Here is a 19,544-nt window from a genome sequence, read left to right on the forward strand (position 1 = left end):
ATGCTGTATGAATGGTTTTGGAATGATGGCTATTTTTTCTCTTTTCATAAACAGTTACCTTTTTTTGTCTGGTTTAATAAAAAATATTAGAGTAGGCCATCTTTAATGTGTAAAATGTGTTTTAAAGCACTTGTTAAGAAGGGACGAGGGAATGGTTACATTTGAGGTAAAAAAAAGTGCATCTACTGCATGTAAACTGCTTGTATTTAGTAAAAAAAAAAATTATTTGCCCTGTTGTTTTTTTTTATTTTTTACTTTTATTATTTTGTTCAACAAACATTAATTATTTCTTTCTGTCCCCATTCAATTAATTATAATTAAATACCTAAATTAGAATTGAAGTTTTAATTACCTAAGAAAGTAATTCTTTTTTTTTTTAATACTGATGCTGTAATTGATGTCTTTCTTTTATGTCTGTCTCTGACCTCAAACAAATATTTTAGTTAACAAAATATTAAACATTAAGTTTGGGGAATTGAATGAGGTAGTTTGGAAATGAATGAAGGAATGAATGAATGAGAATCACATTGTTGACCCACTATTGTGAATATAAGGTGCTTACTATCCTGTGTCCCTTCACTCCTCTTGTTATTTAAGGTCAGTTTTCAACTGTTTATTGATTTGAACTGCTGTTTACCTCCTTAATACAGTTGCAGTACTGAACAGATTGAAGACCATCAATCTGACCAATGACAGCTAAAAACTGGATAGATTTATCAAATTTTCTTTTTTCCATCTTCACTAAATGTGATGATTTCCTGTGCCGTAGATCATTATGGGCTGTGCTCTTTTTTGGTGGGCTAAAATTGTACCTGTCGGCTAGTTGCCATGGAAACATTCACCTTTCCGTAGTTGCGGTCCATTCAAGGGTAGAGCTAAACCCAGGCAACCAAAGAGCATTGATCTCTCTCTCTCTCTCTCTCTCTCTCTCTCTCTCTAAATTGGAACACAGTAATGACAGCAGAGCCTCAGGCTGCATGATTATTCATATACTGCATTAATTGACATTGTGATTTTAGCCATGGCTGTATGTAATGATTAAAGGCTGTTTTAATGCATTCAGTGTCTTATGAAAGTGTTATTTTTCAGTTTTGGTTATGCCAGCTGTCATGGCTAATTGAACCACTCCCACAATGTATATGTTCTTTTTTTAGCATTAACCATCATTGCTAAAAAAAATATACATTATATTTTATTTTAAAAATGTAATTGTAGAACAACTGTCCACTCAATAACATTCATCAGCATACTGCACATCTGTCAGCTGTGAAATAGATTTATCAGTGACCTCACATAACTTGTGCATTTATGCTTATGACCAAAACTTTTTTGTTTTTATGTGAGCTCCATACACCCACACTCAATGCATGTGAAAAGAGCCTGTGATGTGTGCTCTGAAAGGCTGAATTGTGTGTATCAAGAAGTGTGTGTAAGAGCTGTGATGGCCTATGTGTTTGGGAGCATGTCCCGGCACATCTTCCTGTTTTTCTTTCTCCTCCCATTTCTTTCATGTAGTGTTCAAGGTTGCTTTGATTTGTGAACTGTATTTTGTTGTAAGTGTTTCTACCCTTGCTAAGGGCACTGCGAGAGCAAAGGATGAATAATTTCTTGATGAACTGAAATGTACCAAATTTAAAGAGCACATTTCCATATAGCATATTTGATTATGGATCTTTTAGGTTGTAGTAAATGTATGCATTTCCATATTCAGCATCCCTGAACAGTTCAAATGTAAATTCATACTTGCAATTAGAGATGGATCTTTAGTGAATTTTCTTTAAACTGATTAATCCAACTCGTACTATTTCTGACATCAATGTGGGATCAACTAGGCTTCATTGGATTAGCTTGATTTCTTTGTTCAGGGTCTACAAAACTGGCCCAATCAGTTCAACCAAGTTTCCCAAAATGCAGTAAAAACAGTAAAAGCCCACCCAACTCTAATTCTAATTCTCTTCTTCAAATCCTACTGGGAGGTCAGTCTGGATAACTGGGGGTTGTTGCAACAGTACAGTTCATATATTTACTAGTTATTAGGAATGCACATTGAACAATACCAGTGTCATATTGGTTGTCCTCCAACAGATTTTTTTTTTTTTAGTTGCAAAGCAGTCTGTAGCCCTGAGAGCCAAATTTCAAATCGGTTCAGTCTGAGTAGAATCGAATATTTTACCGTTTCTGTTCCTGCTTTCCTCTGCAATATTATCATGTCAAAACCGGATCTCCAAAAAAATAAAAAATACCGGTTAATAACATTATTTTTAAAACTTTTTCTTTGCCTATAATACTACTTCTACTACTACTACAACTAATAATAATAATAGCCTAATAATAATAATAAAATACAGAGGTTTTTTTACTCAAAAAAGAAAAGATAAAAATGGAAGAGATGCCATATATATGTATCTGTGTGCGCGTGAGATAACGATATGGTCATACCAGTACTGGCTGGTTATACAGATGTGCAAAACATCATTCACCACTGTCAAGATTTGCTAAATAAATAAAACTGTAAAGCTTTTGCAAAATAAAGAAAACGATTTTCTGCTATCGTGTTTTCATTTCCATGAACTTTGGATCACATCACAATAAACCGAAAGTTTATCGCACGTTTTAATCAGACAGTTTGTTAATCTGTTAATGATTTAAGTGAAATACATTTTGTGTGTAGGTCAATATAGGCTATTCCTTTTTATGTAAGTTTTAATTCTTAAAGTAAAATTTTTATTCTGTTTTCTTCATTCACAAGCGCTGCAGGTGCGTGTGATCTGTTGAATCCATCTTACGCTATTCTTGGATAAATGAAATGGCTTTGTTGAGGAAGAGGAGCGCTCCAGTTTGCCACTCAGTTGACTAAACGGTTAATACATTGCCATTGGGACTTACCTATGATGAATTTACAGCTGAGCATGGGCATTTCACTGGCTGGATGTGTCAGCTTCACATTAGGCCATACTACTTTTAATTCCTGATTGGTTGACAGCAAATTTCAAATATTAACCCTTAAATGCATACCTCAGGTCTTTAGCTACCTGGGACATCTTTCTCTACCCTCTCCCTCCTGGATTTTTTTAAATTAGAGATAAATTTTCTTAGTGTTCTTAAATATATTCATTATAAACAATATAACAAGTAAAAAAAAAAAAAGTAAAATATAAAAAAATGACAGTGTTCTGATTACGTTTTTGTAAAATATTTATAGGGTCGCTAGAGACTTGAGTTTTTTAAATGTGAAAGTATTTTTTTCCTGTCCAACTATATTTACATATCTGATGACTTAATATGGGCAAATGCATATTTTTTCCTCAAGGTGGAAAAACACTGTTTGATACACAATGATGGCGTGACATTTCACTCATAATTGCGCAGTCATAAAACAAACGTATATCCTCAGCAAAAATTTAACTGGTTTGAATGGCTTTACTGCAGAGCAATTACTATAATCCATGAAATATAAGCATTTAATGCTGGATGTGGTCAGTAACCTGCCAGTGATCAAAATATTGACTATGAAGTCATTAAAAACAATAGTTTTGAGAAATTGGTTGAGATTGTGAATGTGAGGCAGATGCTGAATGTACTGTGGAAGTGCGCTCTGACGATGACAGTGATGGTAAAATCATCTGCTCAAACTGAACTCTTTTAAGTTTCAAAAGGTAACGAATATACTTTTTATTCTTCTGTAATTGTTCTTAAAATATCAAGAGAGTTTTTTGCTATTGCAGCAGTTAGAGATCCATTCGTGCTGGATATATAGGTCGCTAAAGGTTAGCGTCGCTAAAGACCTGAATATGTAATAATGATTGGCAAAACATTAATGCATTAAAGGGTTAAATGGAACGATAAAATAACGTTAACTGGTTAATAGCCATTTCAAATTTTCTATTTTGTTCTCAACTTTAAAATTTGATTACATTTCTGTTTCTTTTCTGTTCTGTTCCTGTCAAAATTTAGTTCGTTTCCGGATTTAGTTTTTGTTCCTTGAACCAGTTGAGAGCCCTGCTGAGAGCGTAATCTTGGTTCCTTCTATCAGTCTGTCACAACTATTAGTTCAAAACATTTATTTATAGAGCATTGCTATCTCCGTTCTCCTTTCTTACTTTTACATGCTGTTATGAAAAAAATAAAAATACAAAATACAAAATAATAAAAAGCTGTTTAAAGTAAGTTGTTATCATGGCACTATCACCTCTTTTTTATGTTTATTTTCAGACTCAAATGCCTTTGGTTTATTCCATTGATTTGTTTGATTTTTGAAGATATGACCTAGGACCAAAATAATTAAGCGGTCTGAGTTAAAAACAAAGAACAGAAAAGGAGGAATGGAGGGTGAAGTGTGACTTATGTCTGGTGCAGTGTCTGAAATATTTACAGAGACAGAGATACATAGCACTGTGAAGACAGGAAGTGTGTGCTTTGGGGATGACCCCATTTGGGAAGCAGTGGATTCTGGGTAAATTTGGAGCAAAAATGAGAAACTGAAAGATAAAGAGAGAACATGGCAAACTGTTATAAAAATTATTATTTTCCAAGGACAAATGGGTCAGTTGCTTCTCCGCAAACTGCATGTGCATGCTGCTCTGTTTGAGGTGTTAAGTATTTGTTCAGTTCAGTTTTTGTGTTAATATCTCCCTGCCTCAAAACACATGCTCGCTTTCATTGGTAGGGGATGCATAACATGAAAGAGCTTGTAACACATGCCATTAAGCATGCACAGCACAACACTGAGCGTGCCAACATCACACTAACAGGCTAAAATACATGCTGTCTTTCACACACACACAGTGAACACAGTTAGAGCGGCTGTATTATCATTCATACAGTGTCGTTCATTGCCTCCAATGCTGACATTAACATTCATTCTGCTAGACTGATGTGACGGTTAACCTTCTAGAGACACACTCCATGTGGAGTAGTGTGTGTGTTTCCATGTGTTGGTGTTCTACATCCATCTCCTTATTAGTCTCTCTTGCCTTTGTATCAGGCTTATTTCGACACATATACAGCCAAGGACGAGTAAACATACATTCCTCACAGGGTACACCTCGGCACGATCCTCTTGTCTGAACATGTCCTTTTCCTCTCTTAAGCTCACCTCTAACTCCCAGAATGCACTTCACTCTGATTTGCCCAGAGGCAATATTTAGATGATCTAGAATGTGCTGTTACATCATATTAGTAAAAATGAGAAAGTGCTCTTCTTGGGTGTCCTTTAAAAACATTATTTCTAAAATTAGAAATGATTGTACTCCGAATAACATTTTTAATGTGACATTTATTTAGTTTTGACCAGAGACCAACACTGAAAAGAAGCAATGTTGAATGAAGTCATTATTTATTTTTTTATTTTTATTTTATTTGCATGAACAAAGGATTCTCTTAGCTTCATAAAACAGTGATTGAAACACTGATGTCACATGGACTATTTTAACAATGTCCTTACTACCTTTCTAGGCCTTGAACTTGTCAGTTGCATATGCTGTCAATGAAGGGTTTAGAAAGAACTTGGATTCATCAAAAATATCTTAATTTGTGTTCTGAAGATGAACGAAGGTCTTAAGGGTTTGGAATAGGGGTGTAACGGTATGTGTATTCGTACCGGACCGTTTTGGTACAGGGCTTTCGGTACGGTGCACGTGTGTACCGTATGACCGAATGCAATATTATGTGGGAGGAACATTAGGTACATTTTCGTGTTTCCAAACGAACATATTAAGTGGCGGAAGTCTCCGCGTTCAGCGCAAATCCCGCCCTGCAGCTGATTCTTAGGCCGGTGACACACTGGCTGCGTGGCGTGAGGGTGGCATTTCTGCTGCGTGTCAGTTGCGTGACGGCTGCTTCGCATTTTCTGTGTCTTTACACACCAGAATCGTGCCTGACGCGGCGCTGGCGCGCTGCTGCTACTATAGGTGACATTAAAGGAGACCGCCGACAGACCAGGATCTTGTCTTCATGACAACAATATCTATACTTCATAAATATAAAGCCTACTGATAAAGGAACCCGTCAACAGTATTGACGGCAAAATAGACTATGTTTGACAGGTGCAATATGCCAGTGTGTCACCAGCCTAAGGTTTACAAAAGGCATCACGCGAGTGTTAACATCACTACAACTAGGAAAAAAATGATTGTAATTCAAACGCAGCTCCCCTCGGCATTTAAACAGACCTTTGCTCTTAATTCCGATCGGTCCAACGCAATAACGAAATCTGAGCAGGTCTAAAAACTGAAACTGTTAATGCTGCACTTTACAATTTGGAAAAGTTATATATATATATTTTAAATATGAGCAGCCCTACAAGCTGGGATTGGTAATGCTGCTCTGTAATCATAGTTATTTATTTATATTTTTCATTATATTTTATTATATGATATTGGTTTGAGACTGAGATTATTTTATTTAGTGGAGAACTTTGCAGCAGTATTTTAATTCTTATTATTTTTTTATTTTATATATATTTTATTAAAAAGTATTTTTTAAAAGTGTAAACAAATTGTTTAAAAAAGTTTATAGTAATAAACAACCTGCAGTTTAATGTTTGCATTTCTTTCCCTTACTGTACCAAAAATGAACCGAACCGTGACTTTAAAACCGAGGTACGTACCGAACCGTGATTTTTGCGTACCGTTACACCCCTAGTTTGGAACGATATGAGGGTGAATAATTGATAACAGAATTTTCATTTTGGGGGTAAACTATTCCTTTTAATGCACTGCCATAGCCCTTCATTGTTAAAAGGGGTTGAGTTATTGTCTTATGTTGGATAGAAAGTTCTGAAGAATGAGATATTTCTTGTCTTCAAAACGAAAGATAAGCTTTATGTGAGCCCATGGAAAGTGCTGAACTGTTCTCTGTTTCAGTGGCACTTGATCCCCTTCCAAACTTGTTGACCAAAAAAGAGCTTCCGAGGTATTTTCACTCCTGATCCCATTTTCTCTCACAATTTTGGAGAGCTAATATTAAGTCCTACTCAAGGAAACTGTCTGTTTCATTTGAAACGAAAAGTTCATCTTTAGAGAACATTCTTTTGATCTTAAAAGTTTCATTTCCAGTAACTAAGTGATTGACGACAATTCAGATAGACCCCCCAACACACACTGTTTCTTTAGATTTTTAACATCCTTTCACTCAAGCTGGTTTTTGACAACTATTCCCAATACTTCCTGTCAGTGTCATCCCATCATTGTTTCCCATTCAGGAAAACTGACGTTGGGTTTCTCCTCGTTCTGGAACTCAACCTGTCGTTTGGTCTTTCTATCGCTACTTCAAGCATGGATCAATCCCACAATCCCCTCTGCTCCAATTACTCTCAGAGCATTCTGCTTCGATTCACCTCAGCCAATCAGAAAAAAAAAACAGTTTGTACACACACACACACGTTTTACTCTCTGAGGCCTCAGTGGTTAGGAGACAAGGCTGGTCTCAGGAGGATAGTCTTACCTCTGAAGATCTTTGTGGAGGAGAGAAAGGAGAGTGCAAGGAAAGGAAAACAAGCGAGAGGGGGAAGGGAGTTAAATAAAGAGTTCAGGGTAATAGAGAATAGTAAATAATTTATGAGATACACACAGCAACAAACTGTTGATGATGATTGTTTATTGAGAGAGATGTGGGTCACTTCCTAGTAGATTTAATTGTCTCTTTGTGTGGGGGAAATGTGGGTTTATGTTAAGAGAGCATCACTAGCATCACATTTAACAAGAGGTCAAATTGACCATGTGTTAGTTAATTACTAAAATGAAAGAATTCACCCAAAGTTTTTAATTTATTTACCCCCATGTCATTCCAGTTCTATGTTTGTTTCTCTTTTCTATGTAACACAAAATTAGATATTAAGCAGAATTTCCAAGCTGCTCTTTTTCCATACAAAAGGAGTATGGAAAGTAGGGATGGAATGGTTCGCGAAAAAAAAAAAACATTCACTCTTGTTCAATGCGAATGCCGTATGCTGGATTATGAGCAGTCATTTATGCCATTATCACCGGGTGCTGATAGCTCGCGTGCACAGGTGAGACCTGAACAGCACATTACCATGCTAAAATCTTCTGAGAGTTGTCATGGTAGAGGTGAAGTCATTTAAGCTGTATTGTAATGCCTTACATAACCTACTATACTAAACCTTCATCACAGCCAGATGCACAGCAACCCAATTTTTAGGGGGTACGCAGCAAAACAACATTGGGGTGTGTAAATTATGACAGAATTAAAATTTTTGTGCGATGTATTCCTTGGAGAACAGAAGATGAAGAGTGTTCTGTGCATGTCTCTTTCCAGCTGACATGAAGGAATGAGTAGTGGAACTGTTCCCAGATCAGAACTGCTTTGTAGCAAACACTAATTAACGTCAGCTCAGACCAACACAGGCTTCATCTTAGATGAGATCTCCCACTCTAATTACAGCTGTAAACATGTTGGATTTTCCAATGATATGCTTGCTATCTCCCATCATTGTTTATTATGGATGCGGAACGTGTTGAATTTATGTGACACAAGTGGTATTGGCATCTTAACTGGCTTCATTCTTCACACATGAATGCAAGCACACATAACTTTCTCTACGATCTGGCACCTTTCTGACTACGTTCTGTTAGCAGATATTAAAATGTATGGAAGAGATATTCTAAATTCTATTTTAGATTTTTAAGAGATAATTAACAGTTTGAAGAAGGCACTAATTATCTTGTCAGAGCACTAATCAGTTTCTGTGCGCACTAACATTAACCAACAGCTCAGTTAATGACACCTGTAGTGATCAGATGACACAAACACTTTGCTCAAGCAACACATGCTGAACAGCAAGCCTGTGTTCATTCACATGCCTTTGTGAGTAATTAATGCCTTTATGCAATATGTATGTCTCATATAATACAGAATATTTTGAGGACATTTTTTCTAACCCAGTTTAGACCTTTTCACTCTTGTTTACTGTAATTTATTTTGTAAGTTATACGTTTAAATTGCAATGGTCTGAAATGAAGTTTATTTCCACTGAATTAGGAGTAATATTATAGAAAAATTGCTGTATGACCTCTATTATTGCTATATTATTGCTGCTGTCTCCACACTTTGCAGACTCAAACTATGTTGTTGTGGTTCAAACATCTATTATTCTTTGATCCTCGAAACTGCTGTATCCTGTACACCTGCAGATTCTGTTGTCTCAGCATTGTCTGTCTGTGAATAGGACCAGAACACGTGTCCTCATATTATACACCTGCAGTTTAGGCAGTGATAACACTTGCCCATTCGGTTATCTTGTCTTGTTTTCAAGATAAACGATTATGTGAGTATTGAAAGTGTGTGTGTGTACACGAGAGACGCTTGTGTGACTGGTTGGTTTGTTTTCCTGTCTCAGGTCCCATCTGATGCCCAGGCTGAAGGAGTCGCGTTCTCACGAGTCTTTGCTCAGTCCCAGCAGTGCAGTAGAAGCTCTGGATCTCAGCATGGAGGAGGAGGTCCTTATTAAACCAGTGCACAGCTCCATCCTTGGGCAAGATTATTGCTTTGAGGTATAGACACCTCTTTCACTTGCTTTACATTATTTATAACAATAAATTCATTGATCTGATATCTCTTAACCCTCAGTACATGTTAATTTAAATTCAATGTTACAGTATATTATCATTCATAAGACAAAAAGCAGTTTGTCAAAATCAGACTCATATTAAATCAAGAGCTTGTGGATTAAACCAGAATATAATTAAATTCAGAATTAAATCAAATTAAGGAATTTAACCGAACCTGGGAAATCTGAATTTATTGTTTGTTCCAATTTTGGTTAAATTCTGATCTGTTTTTTCTCTCTCTCTCTTATAGCTTATGATTCAGGTTTTTTATGTTTTTTAAATGCTGTGTCTGTACCCAAAATATCAGTCAGTAAATGTGATTCAGTTTTGCATTTCGTAACATATTTTCAAATGACATTAAAACGTGGTAAAGGAACTGGAAGCCGTGAGATTGTTGCAGCAAGCTGACAATTATCAACCTTTTTTCCAAAGGTGAGCACCTCCACAGGTAGTAAGTGCTTTTCCTGTCGTTCGGCCGCAGAGAGAGACAAATGGATGGAGAACCTGCGACGGGCCATTCATCCTAATAAGGTAAACTCACCTTTCTGTAGAGTTGCTTTTATTCCTGCATAGGCTAAAACCATACTTGATGCAGATGCACTGATTTATTACTGAAGAAATGCAACTCAATGCAAAGAAAAAAAGAGACATCAAATAATGTTTCTGCATCTGTAAGAATGATGAAATTCAGTGCAGTTTTTTCCATCTCTCTTTGATAGAAGCACATGAGATGCAGGAAAGCAAAACATATGGCAGCTTTGGGTGCGCCAAGAAAAAGATCTCATCCGACAGCTCATTTACCAATCAATAATTAAGCAAATTAATGATTAATTAGATTGGAACAAAAATTCAAGCACAACCTTCAAGTTATATTTGCCTTCTTCACAGCTTGCCTGGGGATGTGTTTAATGTCTCCCCATCGCTCAGTCCTACATTTTAATTACTCAGTGGGTTTCTGAGGTGAACACCAGAGCCAGGCTTTACAGAGCTTTGCTGTGAACAGATGATGCTTTCAGACAGATGTTGATGCTGTAGTAGTGTGGAGATGATCATAGCTCAGGCATTAGCTGTTGGGGCAGAGGCCCATTTCTGTCTGCCTAATTAGTTCATTATCTGTGATGAGGGCGCACAATGGAGCACCTCAATACCGAGATGCGAAATCAATTGCCTTAGTGGGTGTTTATTTGTGTGGGAATATCCATGAGCAGTGGAGCCCGACACAATGCCCTTTAGTACAGTCATCTGCTGTACAGCGCAATTCATCCGTCAAGCTTTAAAGGCATAGTTCACTCCAAAATGGAAGCTGTATTACTATTTATTATGTATTTATTATTTCAGAATCTTTGTACAGTAGGGGTGTAACGGCTTTGTTCAGTGCAAGTTCCGTATGCTTGAATATGAGCAGTCGTTTATGCTGTCATCACCTGGTTGTGTGCAGAGGAGAACTGAACAGCACATTTCTAACGCTGTTTAAACTAAACTCATTTACTGTCAGCCTTGCCATTTTAAACATTCAGAGCCAGAAGACATCTCATAAGACTTGTGTGTGCATTCACTTAAAGTGCGCCAACCTTCGGACAAATTGACGCAAAAATGATGTCAAAATGTCTTTGTTCTGTAAATTGAATCTAGAGGATCAGTGTAGTGCATCCATGGATTTCCTTAAAGTGACAGCACTTTTTTATTGTTAATCAAACAACAAACAAGGAAACCTTGACTTTAGAACCGTGATACAAAGTGAAAAGTGACTAACTGTTACACCTCTATTATAGAGCCTAGGGCTGCATGATTAATGCAAATAAAACTTGTAATAATACAGGTGCTTCTGCATGACATCACTAATTGTGGGTCGGGACAGTGTGGAGGGACAAGAATTGCTGCATACCGCTGGTGAGCAAGGGCTTTAGTCTGTTCAGTTCAGTGATTCACAATGGTCTGTGGCCTCAGAAATAACTGGCATTTAGTTTTATTCTGATCTCATCCTCCATTGCCTCCTACGTTATAAGAGGAAGGAGGGTTATCTATAAATTAACCTCTATTATAGTCCAACAAAAGCTAAACCTTAACTGCAGCATGATGCAGGTCAACTTTATGGCCGTCCCTCGTATATTAAACCACATGACTTCACACTGGAAAGACTATTCCATAAAAAAAAGCTAGTGAATTACATTAACTGGTGAATGATGTCACACAGTATTTTCAGCACCACCCTGCTATCTTTATGGGAAGGACATGAAGTGATCTAAAATAAAGGGCCTTTTAATTTCAAGCCAAGGGTAGGTGATCTGAAGCAGAGGGTATTTAATCACGTCATCTCTAAATCACTGACCCTGTTAGATGCCACACTGATGCGGTAATAATCCGTTACAGCCGTGACATGGCAGCCTAACAGTCCACTGACCTCACAATGTCCTTTCATCTCTAGGACAACAGTCGGCGGGTGGAGAATACGCTCCAGCTGTGGATCATTGAAGCTAAGGACCTTCCGGCCAAGAAAAAGTACTTCTGTGAACTCTGCTTAGATGACGGCCTCTATGCCCGCACCACCTGCAAGCTGAAGACAGATAATGTCTTCTGGGGTGAACACTTTGAGTTCAATAACCTCCCTATGGTCCAGAACATCACCGTCCATCTCTATAGGGACTCGGACAAGAAGAAGAAAAAGGACAAGAACAATTATGTGGGGCTGGTGAGCATTCCTGCAGTGAATGTCACGAGCAGGCAGCTGGTCGAGAAATGGTACCCAGTTAGCCAACCCAATCCAGGGAAAGGGAAAACAGCTGGACCCATGGTCCGCATCAAGGCCCGGTACCAGAGCATGAACATCCTGCCCATGGAGCTCTACAAAGAGTTTGCCGAGTACATCACCAACAACTACATGCTGCTCTGCTCCATGCTGGAGCCGGTCATCAGCGTCAAGAACAAAGAAGAGATGGCCTGCGCTCTGGTGCACATCTTACAGAGCACCGGCAAAGCAAAGGTATTGTGAAAGTCTCAACAGTTTTTGTCATTTAACAAATGGTTGTCAAACTGTGCTCCAGGAAAGTGATGGGGGTCTACATAAAATAATATTTTTACTATTAAAGAAAAAAATTAAGAATATGAAGGAATTTAATAGTATTAAATCAATTAACAATAAGAATAGTTAATATAAAAGTTTTGTTCTGCCTCCAAAGACATTTTTGTATTTTTTCCACAGTATAAACTGGATCTTAAAACATCAAAAATATAAAGCTGCCTTTTGTGGTTTAGGAAGGAGGTCCATTTTAAACAACGAACTAAACATATATATTATATATGTGTATATATAATTTTGTAAAATAACAAATTCACCATTATTCACATAGATTATAGATTATATATTGTAACTTTATACATACACTTTTATTTATGAAATATTTCGATTATTCAAATAAATAATAAATTTAAACATTAATTTATGAATTAATATGACATTTATATAAAATATTATGTTTATAATTTAGGAATGAATATTTAAATTCATCATTTATCTGACTGTATGTTTACTTTTTGCAGTTATTGGAAAATAATTTCTTTTTTTGAGACCGATGTGTTACCCTGTGCATTTTGTTTTCATTGATGCTCTTATTGAACTTCATAGGTCACGGTGAATCAAAAGCAATCCAATTCCAGTTTGTTATCTCTGCTGTAGCGTCCCGCTGTTATTCCTTGCTGTTTGGGTTAACAAAGGGATACTACATTAAAGAGATTGTGTGTAGTTTGTATTGGCTACATCTGTGAATCTTTGTATTTGTGTGTGTCGGATTTCTCATGCTGAGAGGTATTTCGGAGGGATTATCTCCCCCTGGTTCTCACAGCCTACCGCAGGATCCAGAGAGTAAAATAGCAAATCTTCACATTATACCATAAGGGAGGTATTAATACGGCTGCTCTTATCTGTATTGGCTGCTTTTAAGTCTGTCTGGCCCTCATTGGCAGATCCAGGGTTGTTGTAAATGGTATGTTTGCAGTGACTCACAGGATGATATAAACACAAAGGCAAAATGACCTTAGATGGTGAATAAGCCTCTAGTATGGCATTTAGTGAAGAGCATATTTAGACATCACTAATGTCACCGTTCATTGTTTGAGGAAGAACAGGACAGACAGACAAAAGACAATTTTGCTGGTAACTTTTTTGGAGCTGAATATTATTATTATCATAACCTGTGTGTGGAGTCTAATTAGACAAACTAAGCATGAAACAAGATTTTCAGATAGTAAATCTACCAATATGCTTTTAATCAGGGGCCGAGCATAAGGGTAATTTCTCAAGAGACTGATCTTTTTGCTGCTTTTTTGCTTACACAGGGCAGTAATTAATCTGACATTTTGCTGTCACCCATCAAGTAGTTATTCTAATGCCATTACCTCTAGTCATGGAGAATCAGTGAAATTAAGCGTGAAACTTTTTTTTATTCTACAGGGGAGGTCTTCTCTTCATTTGTTCATTTGGGGTGTCAGTGCAAATCTTAAGTTAATTGTTACGTATATAAGGTATTCAGCTTCAGCAGAGGTCAGAGGTTTTTGTTGGCATCATCTCAGCAGTACATCAGCAGTCATGGTGGATTGCTTGTGGAGAGTTTAGAGGCTCAAAGAGTATCTTTTATTAGTCCCTTTGCTTCCGGACTACAACACTTTAACTTGAGAATAAAACCTTGCAACATTTAGAGCCAGATGATTTTTTGACAATTACAGAATGAAAATACTTCAGATTGATCCCTCAGTTTAGGCTGTTGTTCAAATGTGATGTCATGCATTCCCACCTTACGGTTTCCTTGTGGAATCTCGGGGTTCAATGAAACAGTCATTGTTTACTAGGAAATACACCAATCCCTTTGTAAAGTTTGTAGATAAACCCTAGTCCAGTTTCCCCACAGTCACCCAAAAAGTATCAGAGAATAGTATTCTGGGATAAATCTTTGATAATTGTAAAGTTATTGAATTGTATTGAGTGAATTATCAATTTTCCTATTTTTCACACTCTGCTAAAAAATATTTTTTAGAGACAAAGATATATCTGCCAGATAGTCTGTTGCTCTTGTTTAGCATAAAATTTGCTTTGCAATAATGCAGCAGTGTCCCATTTGTGAGTTGGTTCTTTTCAACTAATTTGTCAAACTGGTTCACAGACTAGTCTAAATGATTCATTAATGAATCCTTCTCAGTCAGAAGGATTTAGCAAAAACCTTGATCCAGTGAACACGAATGACTCGACATTTGTTGGAAATGACACAGAAATTAAAACGGTCAGTTTGTAACGGTTCATATCAACGATGCAATCCTTTATGCTAATATTTTCATTTGACTGAACGGCAGTGTAAGTTGTGAACCACCACAGTGTCATTAGAGATGGACACTGGTCCACGAACCACTGACTGATCTGCATCATTATCCTGTGAGTGCTGACTCTGAGATTGGCCGCTCTTTCCATTACATTATTAAAAGTCATTAGTGTCTTTCACTGGTCCGCTGCACTTCACCTCTGTAACTACTGGATAAAGGCGGAACGGGAGGGTGAGTCTGCTATTACTAAACCAACTAGTGTTCATAGAGGGTCATCATAACCGGACAGTTGTGTCACTCATACCCTCTCTGGCCCTCGTCCGCTGTCCCCTAGGTCCAGTGGGGGAGGTGGGGGGGATCAGGCCTGTTAGTCTGATGCTGTTAATTACTGATCCTTAATTACTTCGCTTCTCAAAGAAAGAAGCCCTGAGGGATATATGAGCCGTAAAAACTGTAACACTGATGGAATCATCCAAGCTGTCCAAGGTCATTTGTTTTGAGGACAGCTGTAAAACCCAGCCTACTTGCTTTTGTGATATGAATGTCTTATTTATCAATGTGTAGAATTAACCCAGCTGATCATATGCAATTCAATACAGATGCCTGTTATGAGACACAATTGACAATTATGTATTCTTTCTGATTTAGAGTTGAATTTGGTCCAAATGGAAAGCAGCTCCTGAGCAGAACCTGATATATACTTACAGTACCATCAAAATAAAATTAGGAAGCATTGAATATTGAATTTCACAATGATTTTGAAACACTTTTATTTAGTCATTAATTCCCTGTTAAGTATTAGTGTTAAGACAAATGTTTTAAAAGTTAAATAACGTTTAAACTTTGGTATTAAAAATGGCTCTAAAGCAGACTGGCAGCTTTGCCATTCCAGGAATAAATTGCATTTTAAAATACATTAAAATAGAAAACCGTCAAGCTGTCACTGTTAAATAAATGTACAGTAGCCTTGATGAGCAAAAGATTTCTTAAGAAATTTTAAATATTTCTGTAAAATGTTGTATTATAAGTAGTACAAGTTGTTGATATATTCCCTAGTGAAAATAAATATACTAAAATGTATTTAAAATACATTTCATACTAAGTATACTGCAAATACATTTACATATTATGTTCTTAATAAAAAGACCCTGCAATTGTACTTTTAGTATGCTAAACTGGTGTATTTAAAGTCTGCTCAACTGATTTTGTACTTAATGCACTTTAACTGTGCGGAAGTAGTGTTGAAGTCCAACTAAAGATATACTTAAGTATATTTTACTGTGCTAAAGTAGAACTATTGCAAGTATACTTTAGGTATACTTTATATGCAAAATATTTCAAGATCATACAATCCTCGTCATTAGTGACGTTAAAATATATTTTAGGCTTAATATTAAGCAATGTGCATTGTGCATAAGTACTACTCCAAATAAAGTTTAATTACAATTTTTATATCAGCAAGTGTCAAGCTATGTCAGTAAATATGTTAATAGACTTGAACTACACTTATAAAATAAATGCATTTTAAATCTTTTACATTTTTACTGGGGTTGGTATATATACCAGTTAATGAAAATTATGTGTGGTAAACCAGTCATGACTTTCAGTCACCAGTCAACACTTTTTAAAAATGACTATTTCGATTGAATATCTCCAAAATGCTGAAAAACATCAAGATATTTTAGCTATATTGCCTAACCGTAGTTCTGACTTAAAAGGATAGTTCACATACAGATGCCTGTTATGAGACACAATTGACAATTTATGTATTTTATGTACAATTTATGTATTCTTTCTGATTTAGAGTTGAATTTGGTCCAAATGGAAAGCAGCTCCTGAGCAGAACCTGATATATACTTAAAGTACCATCAAAATAAAATTAGGAAGCATTGAATATTGAATTTCACAATGATTTTGAAACACTTTTATTTAGTCATTAATTCCCTGTTAAGTATTAGTGTTGAGACAAATTTTTTAAAAGTTAAATAAAGTTTAAACTTTGGTATTAAGAATGGCTCTAAAGAAGACTGGCAGCTTTGCCATTCCAGGAATAAATTGCATTTTAAAATACATTAAAATAGAAAACCGTCAAGCTGTCACTGTTAAATAAATGTACAGTAGCCTTGGTGAGCAAGGATAGAACTTAAAAGGATAGTTCACCCAAAAATGAGCATTTTGTCATCATTTATTCACCCTCCTGTTGTTCCAAACCGGTGTACTGAGCCTACAGTGATGGATTCACAGAGAAGAATAATCTGATGGAATCTTGACAACTGTTAAATTTGACGTCTCTCACTGTTGCAGTACAGGCATTAGACTTTTCTATCAGTAGATATGGTCCCTTGACTGAACCTGAGGCCAGTTTGCTCATGATGTAAAATATAGAGAAACGATATCCCATAGAGACCACAAGCCCAAGAGGACACAATAACACTCATTTATCACTTGCTCGAGTTTCATGGGGTGTGATTTTTATCTTGTATTCCTTTTTTCTCCACCACTGAATAAAATGTGAAAGAAGATGAAATACTGTATACAGTCAATTGGGGAGAATTCAATCTTGCTCACTTCTTCTATCTCGCTCTTCCGACAGTCATGGAAACCTCGGAAAATGTTTTAAAATTCTGACAATTGTTCTAGCAATGCTTTTGAAATATTTCATCAGCTAGATATTGTTTTTGAAAAGTAACTTTCTTGCCACCTTAAAATGTGAGTGCATATTATTTTTTGTCTTACTAGAGAAATTTGTGTACTTAAGTAAACATCATATATTTCTATGTAAGTATACAAATGTAAATATATTAAATTCTGTTAAAAAGTTTGGTGTAATTAAGATTTTAAAAATGTTTTTGAAAAGGCTTTTATGCTCGCCATGTTTGCACTTGATCAAAATTATAGTAAAAACATTGTGTCTTTTTCACAAAAAATATTGTGAAGTATTATTACAATTTAAAATAACTGTTTTATATTTTAATATACCGTATTTTTTGGACTATAAGTCACACCTGAGTATAAGTCGCATCAGTCCAAAAATACGTCATGATGAGGAAAAAACATATATAAGTCGCACTGGACTATAAGTCGCATTTATTTAGAACCAAGAACCAAGAGAAAACATTACCGTCTACAGCCGCGAGAGGGCTGGAGAAGGTAATGTTTTCTCTTGGTTCATTTCTCTCGGTTCATGTCAAATTCATTTTGATAAATAAGTCGCACCTGACTATAAGTCGCAGGACCAGCCAAACTATGAAAAAAAGTGCGACTTATAGTCCGGAAAATACGGTATTTTAGAATGTAATTTATTTCTGTGAAGCAAAGCCATTACTCCAGTCTTCAGTCAAATCAAATCATTCTAATATGCTGATTTGGTGCTCAAGAACAGCTGCGCTACTAAATATTTTTGCACACACTGATTTTTAGTGGTCTCTGATTAATTATTATTATTATATAAAGAACAGTATTTACTTGAAACTGAAATCTTTTGTAACATAAATGACCTTTTTATCACTATTAATCAATTTAATGCATACTTACTAAATAAAAGTATTAATTTCTTAGGGGGCAAAAATCTTACTGACCCCAGACTTTTGAATGGTAATGTCTGGAACTACATATACACATTGATGTATATATTGGATTGTGGCAAAGCAACAGCTCAACCGGCATCTTCCATCATTACCTTAGAGACTCGAGACGAGAGTCATTATCTGCATTTTCCTTCAGCCCCCTTATCTTTCCTCTCCTCATCCATCACCCTTTCTTTTTCTTGTTTTCTCTCCATCCTGCCTTTCTCTCTCCATCACCTCTCTATCTCCTTATCTTGTCTAAGACTCATGCTCTGCCATTCTCTCCCTCTCTATCTCGCTTGGCTGCACTTTAAGGCAGGCTGGCTCTGAAAGGATGTCATTTCTGGTCTGAAGCAGCACATTGCCCTGACAGCTATTACAGAAGTCGTGCTTCCCTGTAGATGTGACATCCACTTCAGCGGGCTTTCCATGCACACACACTATAACACTTTTTCATGCATCTCAAGAGTTTGAGGTTAGACAAAGTATTAATCGGTTTTCGTGATATGATGTAAAGGTGATGTCATTTCTGTGCCTGATTGCAACATGTGATTATTCCTGGAAAGAGATAATCCCATGGACTGCAATTTTTGAGACCCAGTATGCAGATATTGACTTGACAATACAAAACATAGGCCTGTAGCAGTCATTGCATAATCACATGATTATGGGGGATGGGAATTTGGCAGATATATAAAAGTGACAGAATTTCCTAAAAAAAAATAATATTAATAAAATTAATATAAATATTCTAATTAGTGCTTCCAAGCGATTAATCTTTGCTTACATAATATATGTGTGTATTGTGTATATTTACTATGTATATATAAATACACACATGCATGTATATATTTAAGAAAAAATGTAATGTTTATATAAGAAATATACTTATAATATAAATTACAGTATATATGTATATGTAAATACATGTAAATATTATCCAAATATATACTGTATGCGTGTGTGTTTATATATACATAATAAATATACACAGTACACACTCACCACACATAGTGTAAACAAAAACTTTTATTTTGGATGCAATTAATCACTATGGATTAATCGCTAGACAGCACTAATTCTAATGATAAAATCTAAAATAATT

At 36.1% G+C, this 19,544-nt stretch overlaps 1 protein-coding gene across 8 annotated transcripts in view; it reads left to right on the forward strand.

Annotated features, from left to right (window-relative positions):
• The window catches only part of dab2ipb (DAB2 interacting protein b), a 110,545-nt gene that overhangs the window by 71,387 nt on the left and 19,614 nt on the right, over window positions 1–19,544 (forward strand). For all 8 annotated transcript variants that reach the window (XM_059550563.1, XM_059550564.1, XM_059550567.1 and 5 more), the window contains 3 exons: window positions 9,356–9,509; window positions 9,999–10,097; window positions 11,992–12,546. In XM_059550563.1, the coding sequence (XP_059406546.1) occupies window positions 9,356–9,509; window positions 9,999–10,097; window positions 11,992–12,546 (808 nt within the window). The remainder of the gene's footprint in view (window positions 1–9,355; window positions 9,510–9,998; window positions 10,098–11,991; window positions 12,547–19,544) is intronic.

This window comes from Carassius carassius, chromosome 5 (assembly GCF_963082965.1).
Source record: "Carassius carassius chromosome 5, fCarCar2.1, whole genome shotgun sequence".
Classification (NCBI taxonomy): Eukaryota; Metazoa; Chordata; class Actinopteri; order Cypriniformes; family Cyprinidae; genus Carassius; species Carassius carassius.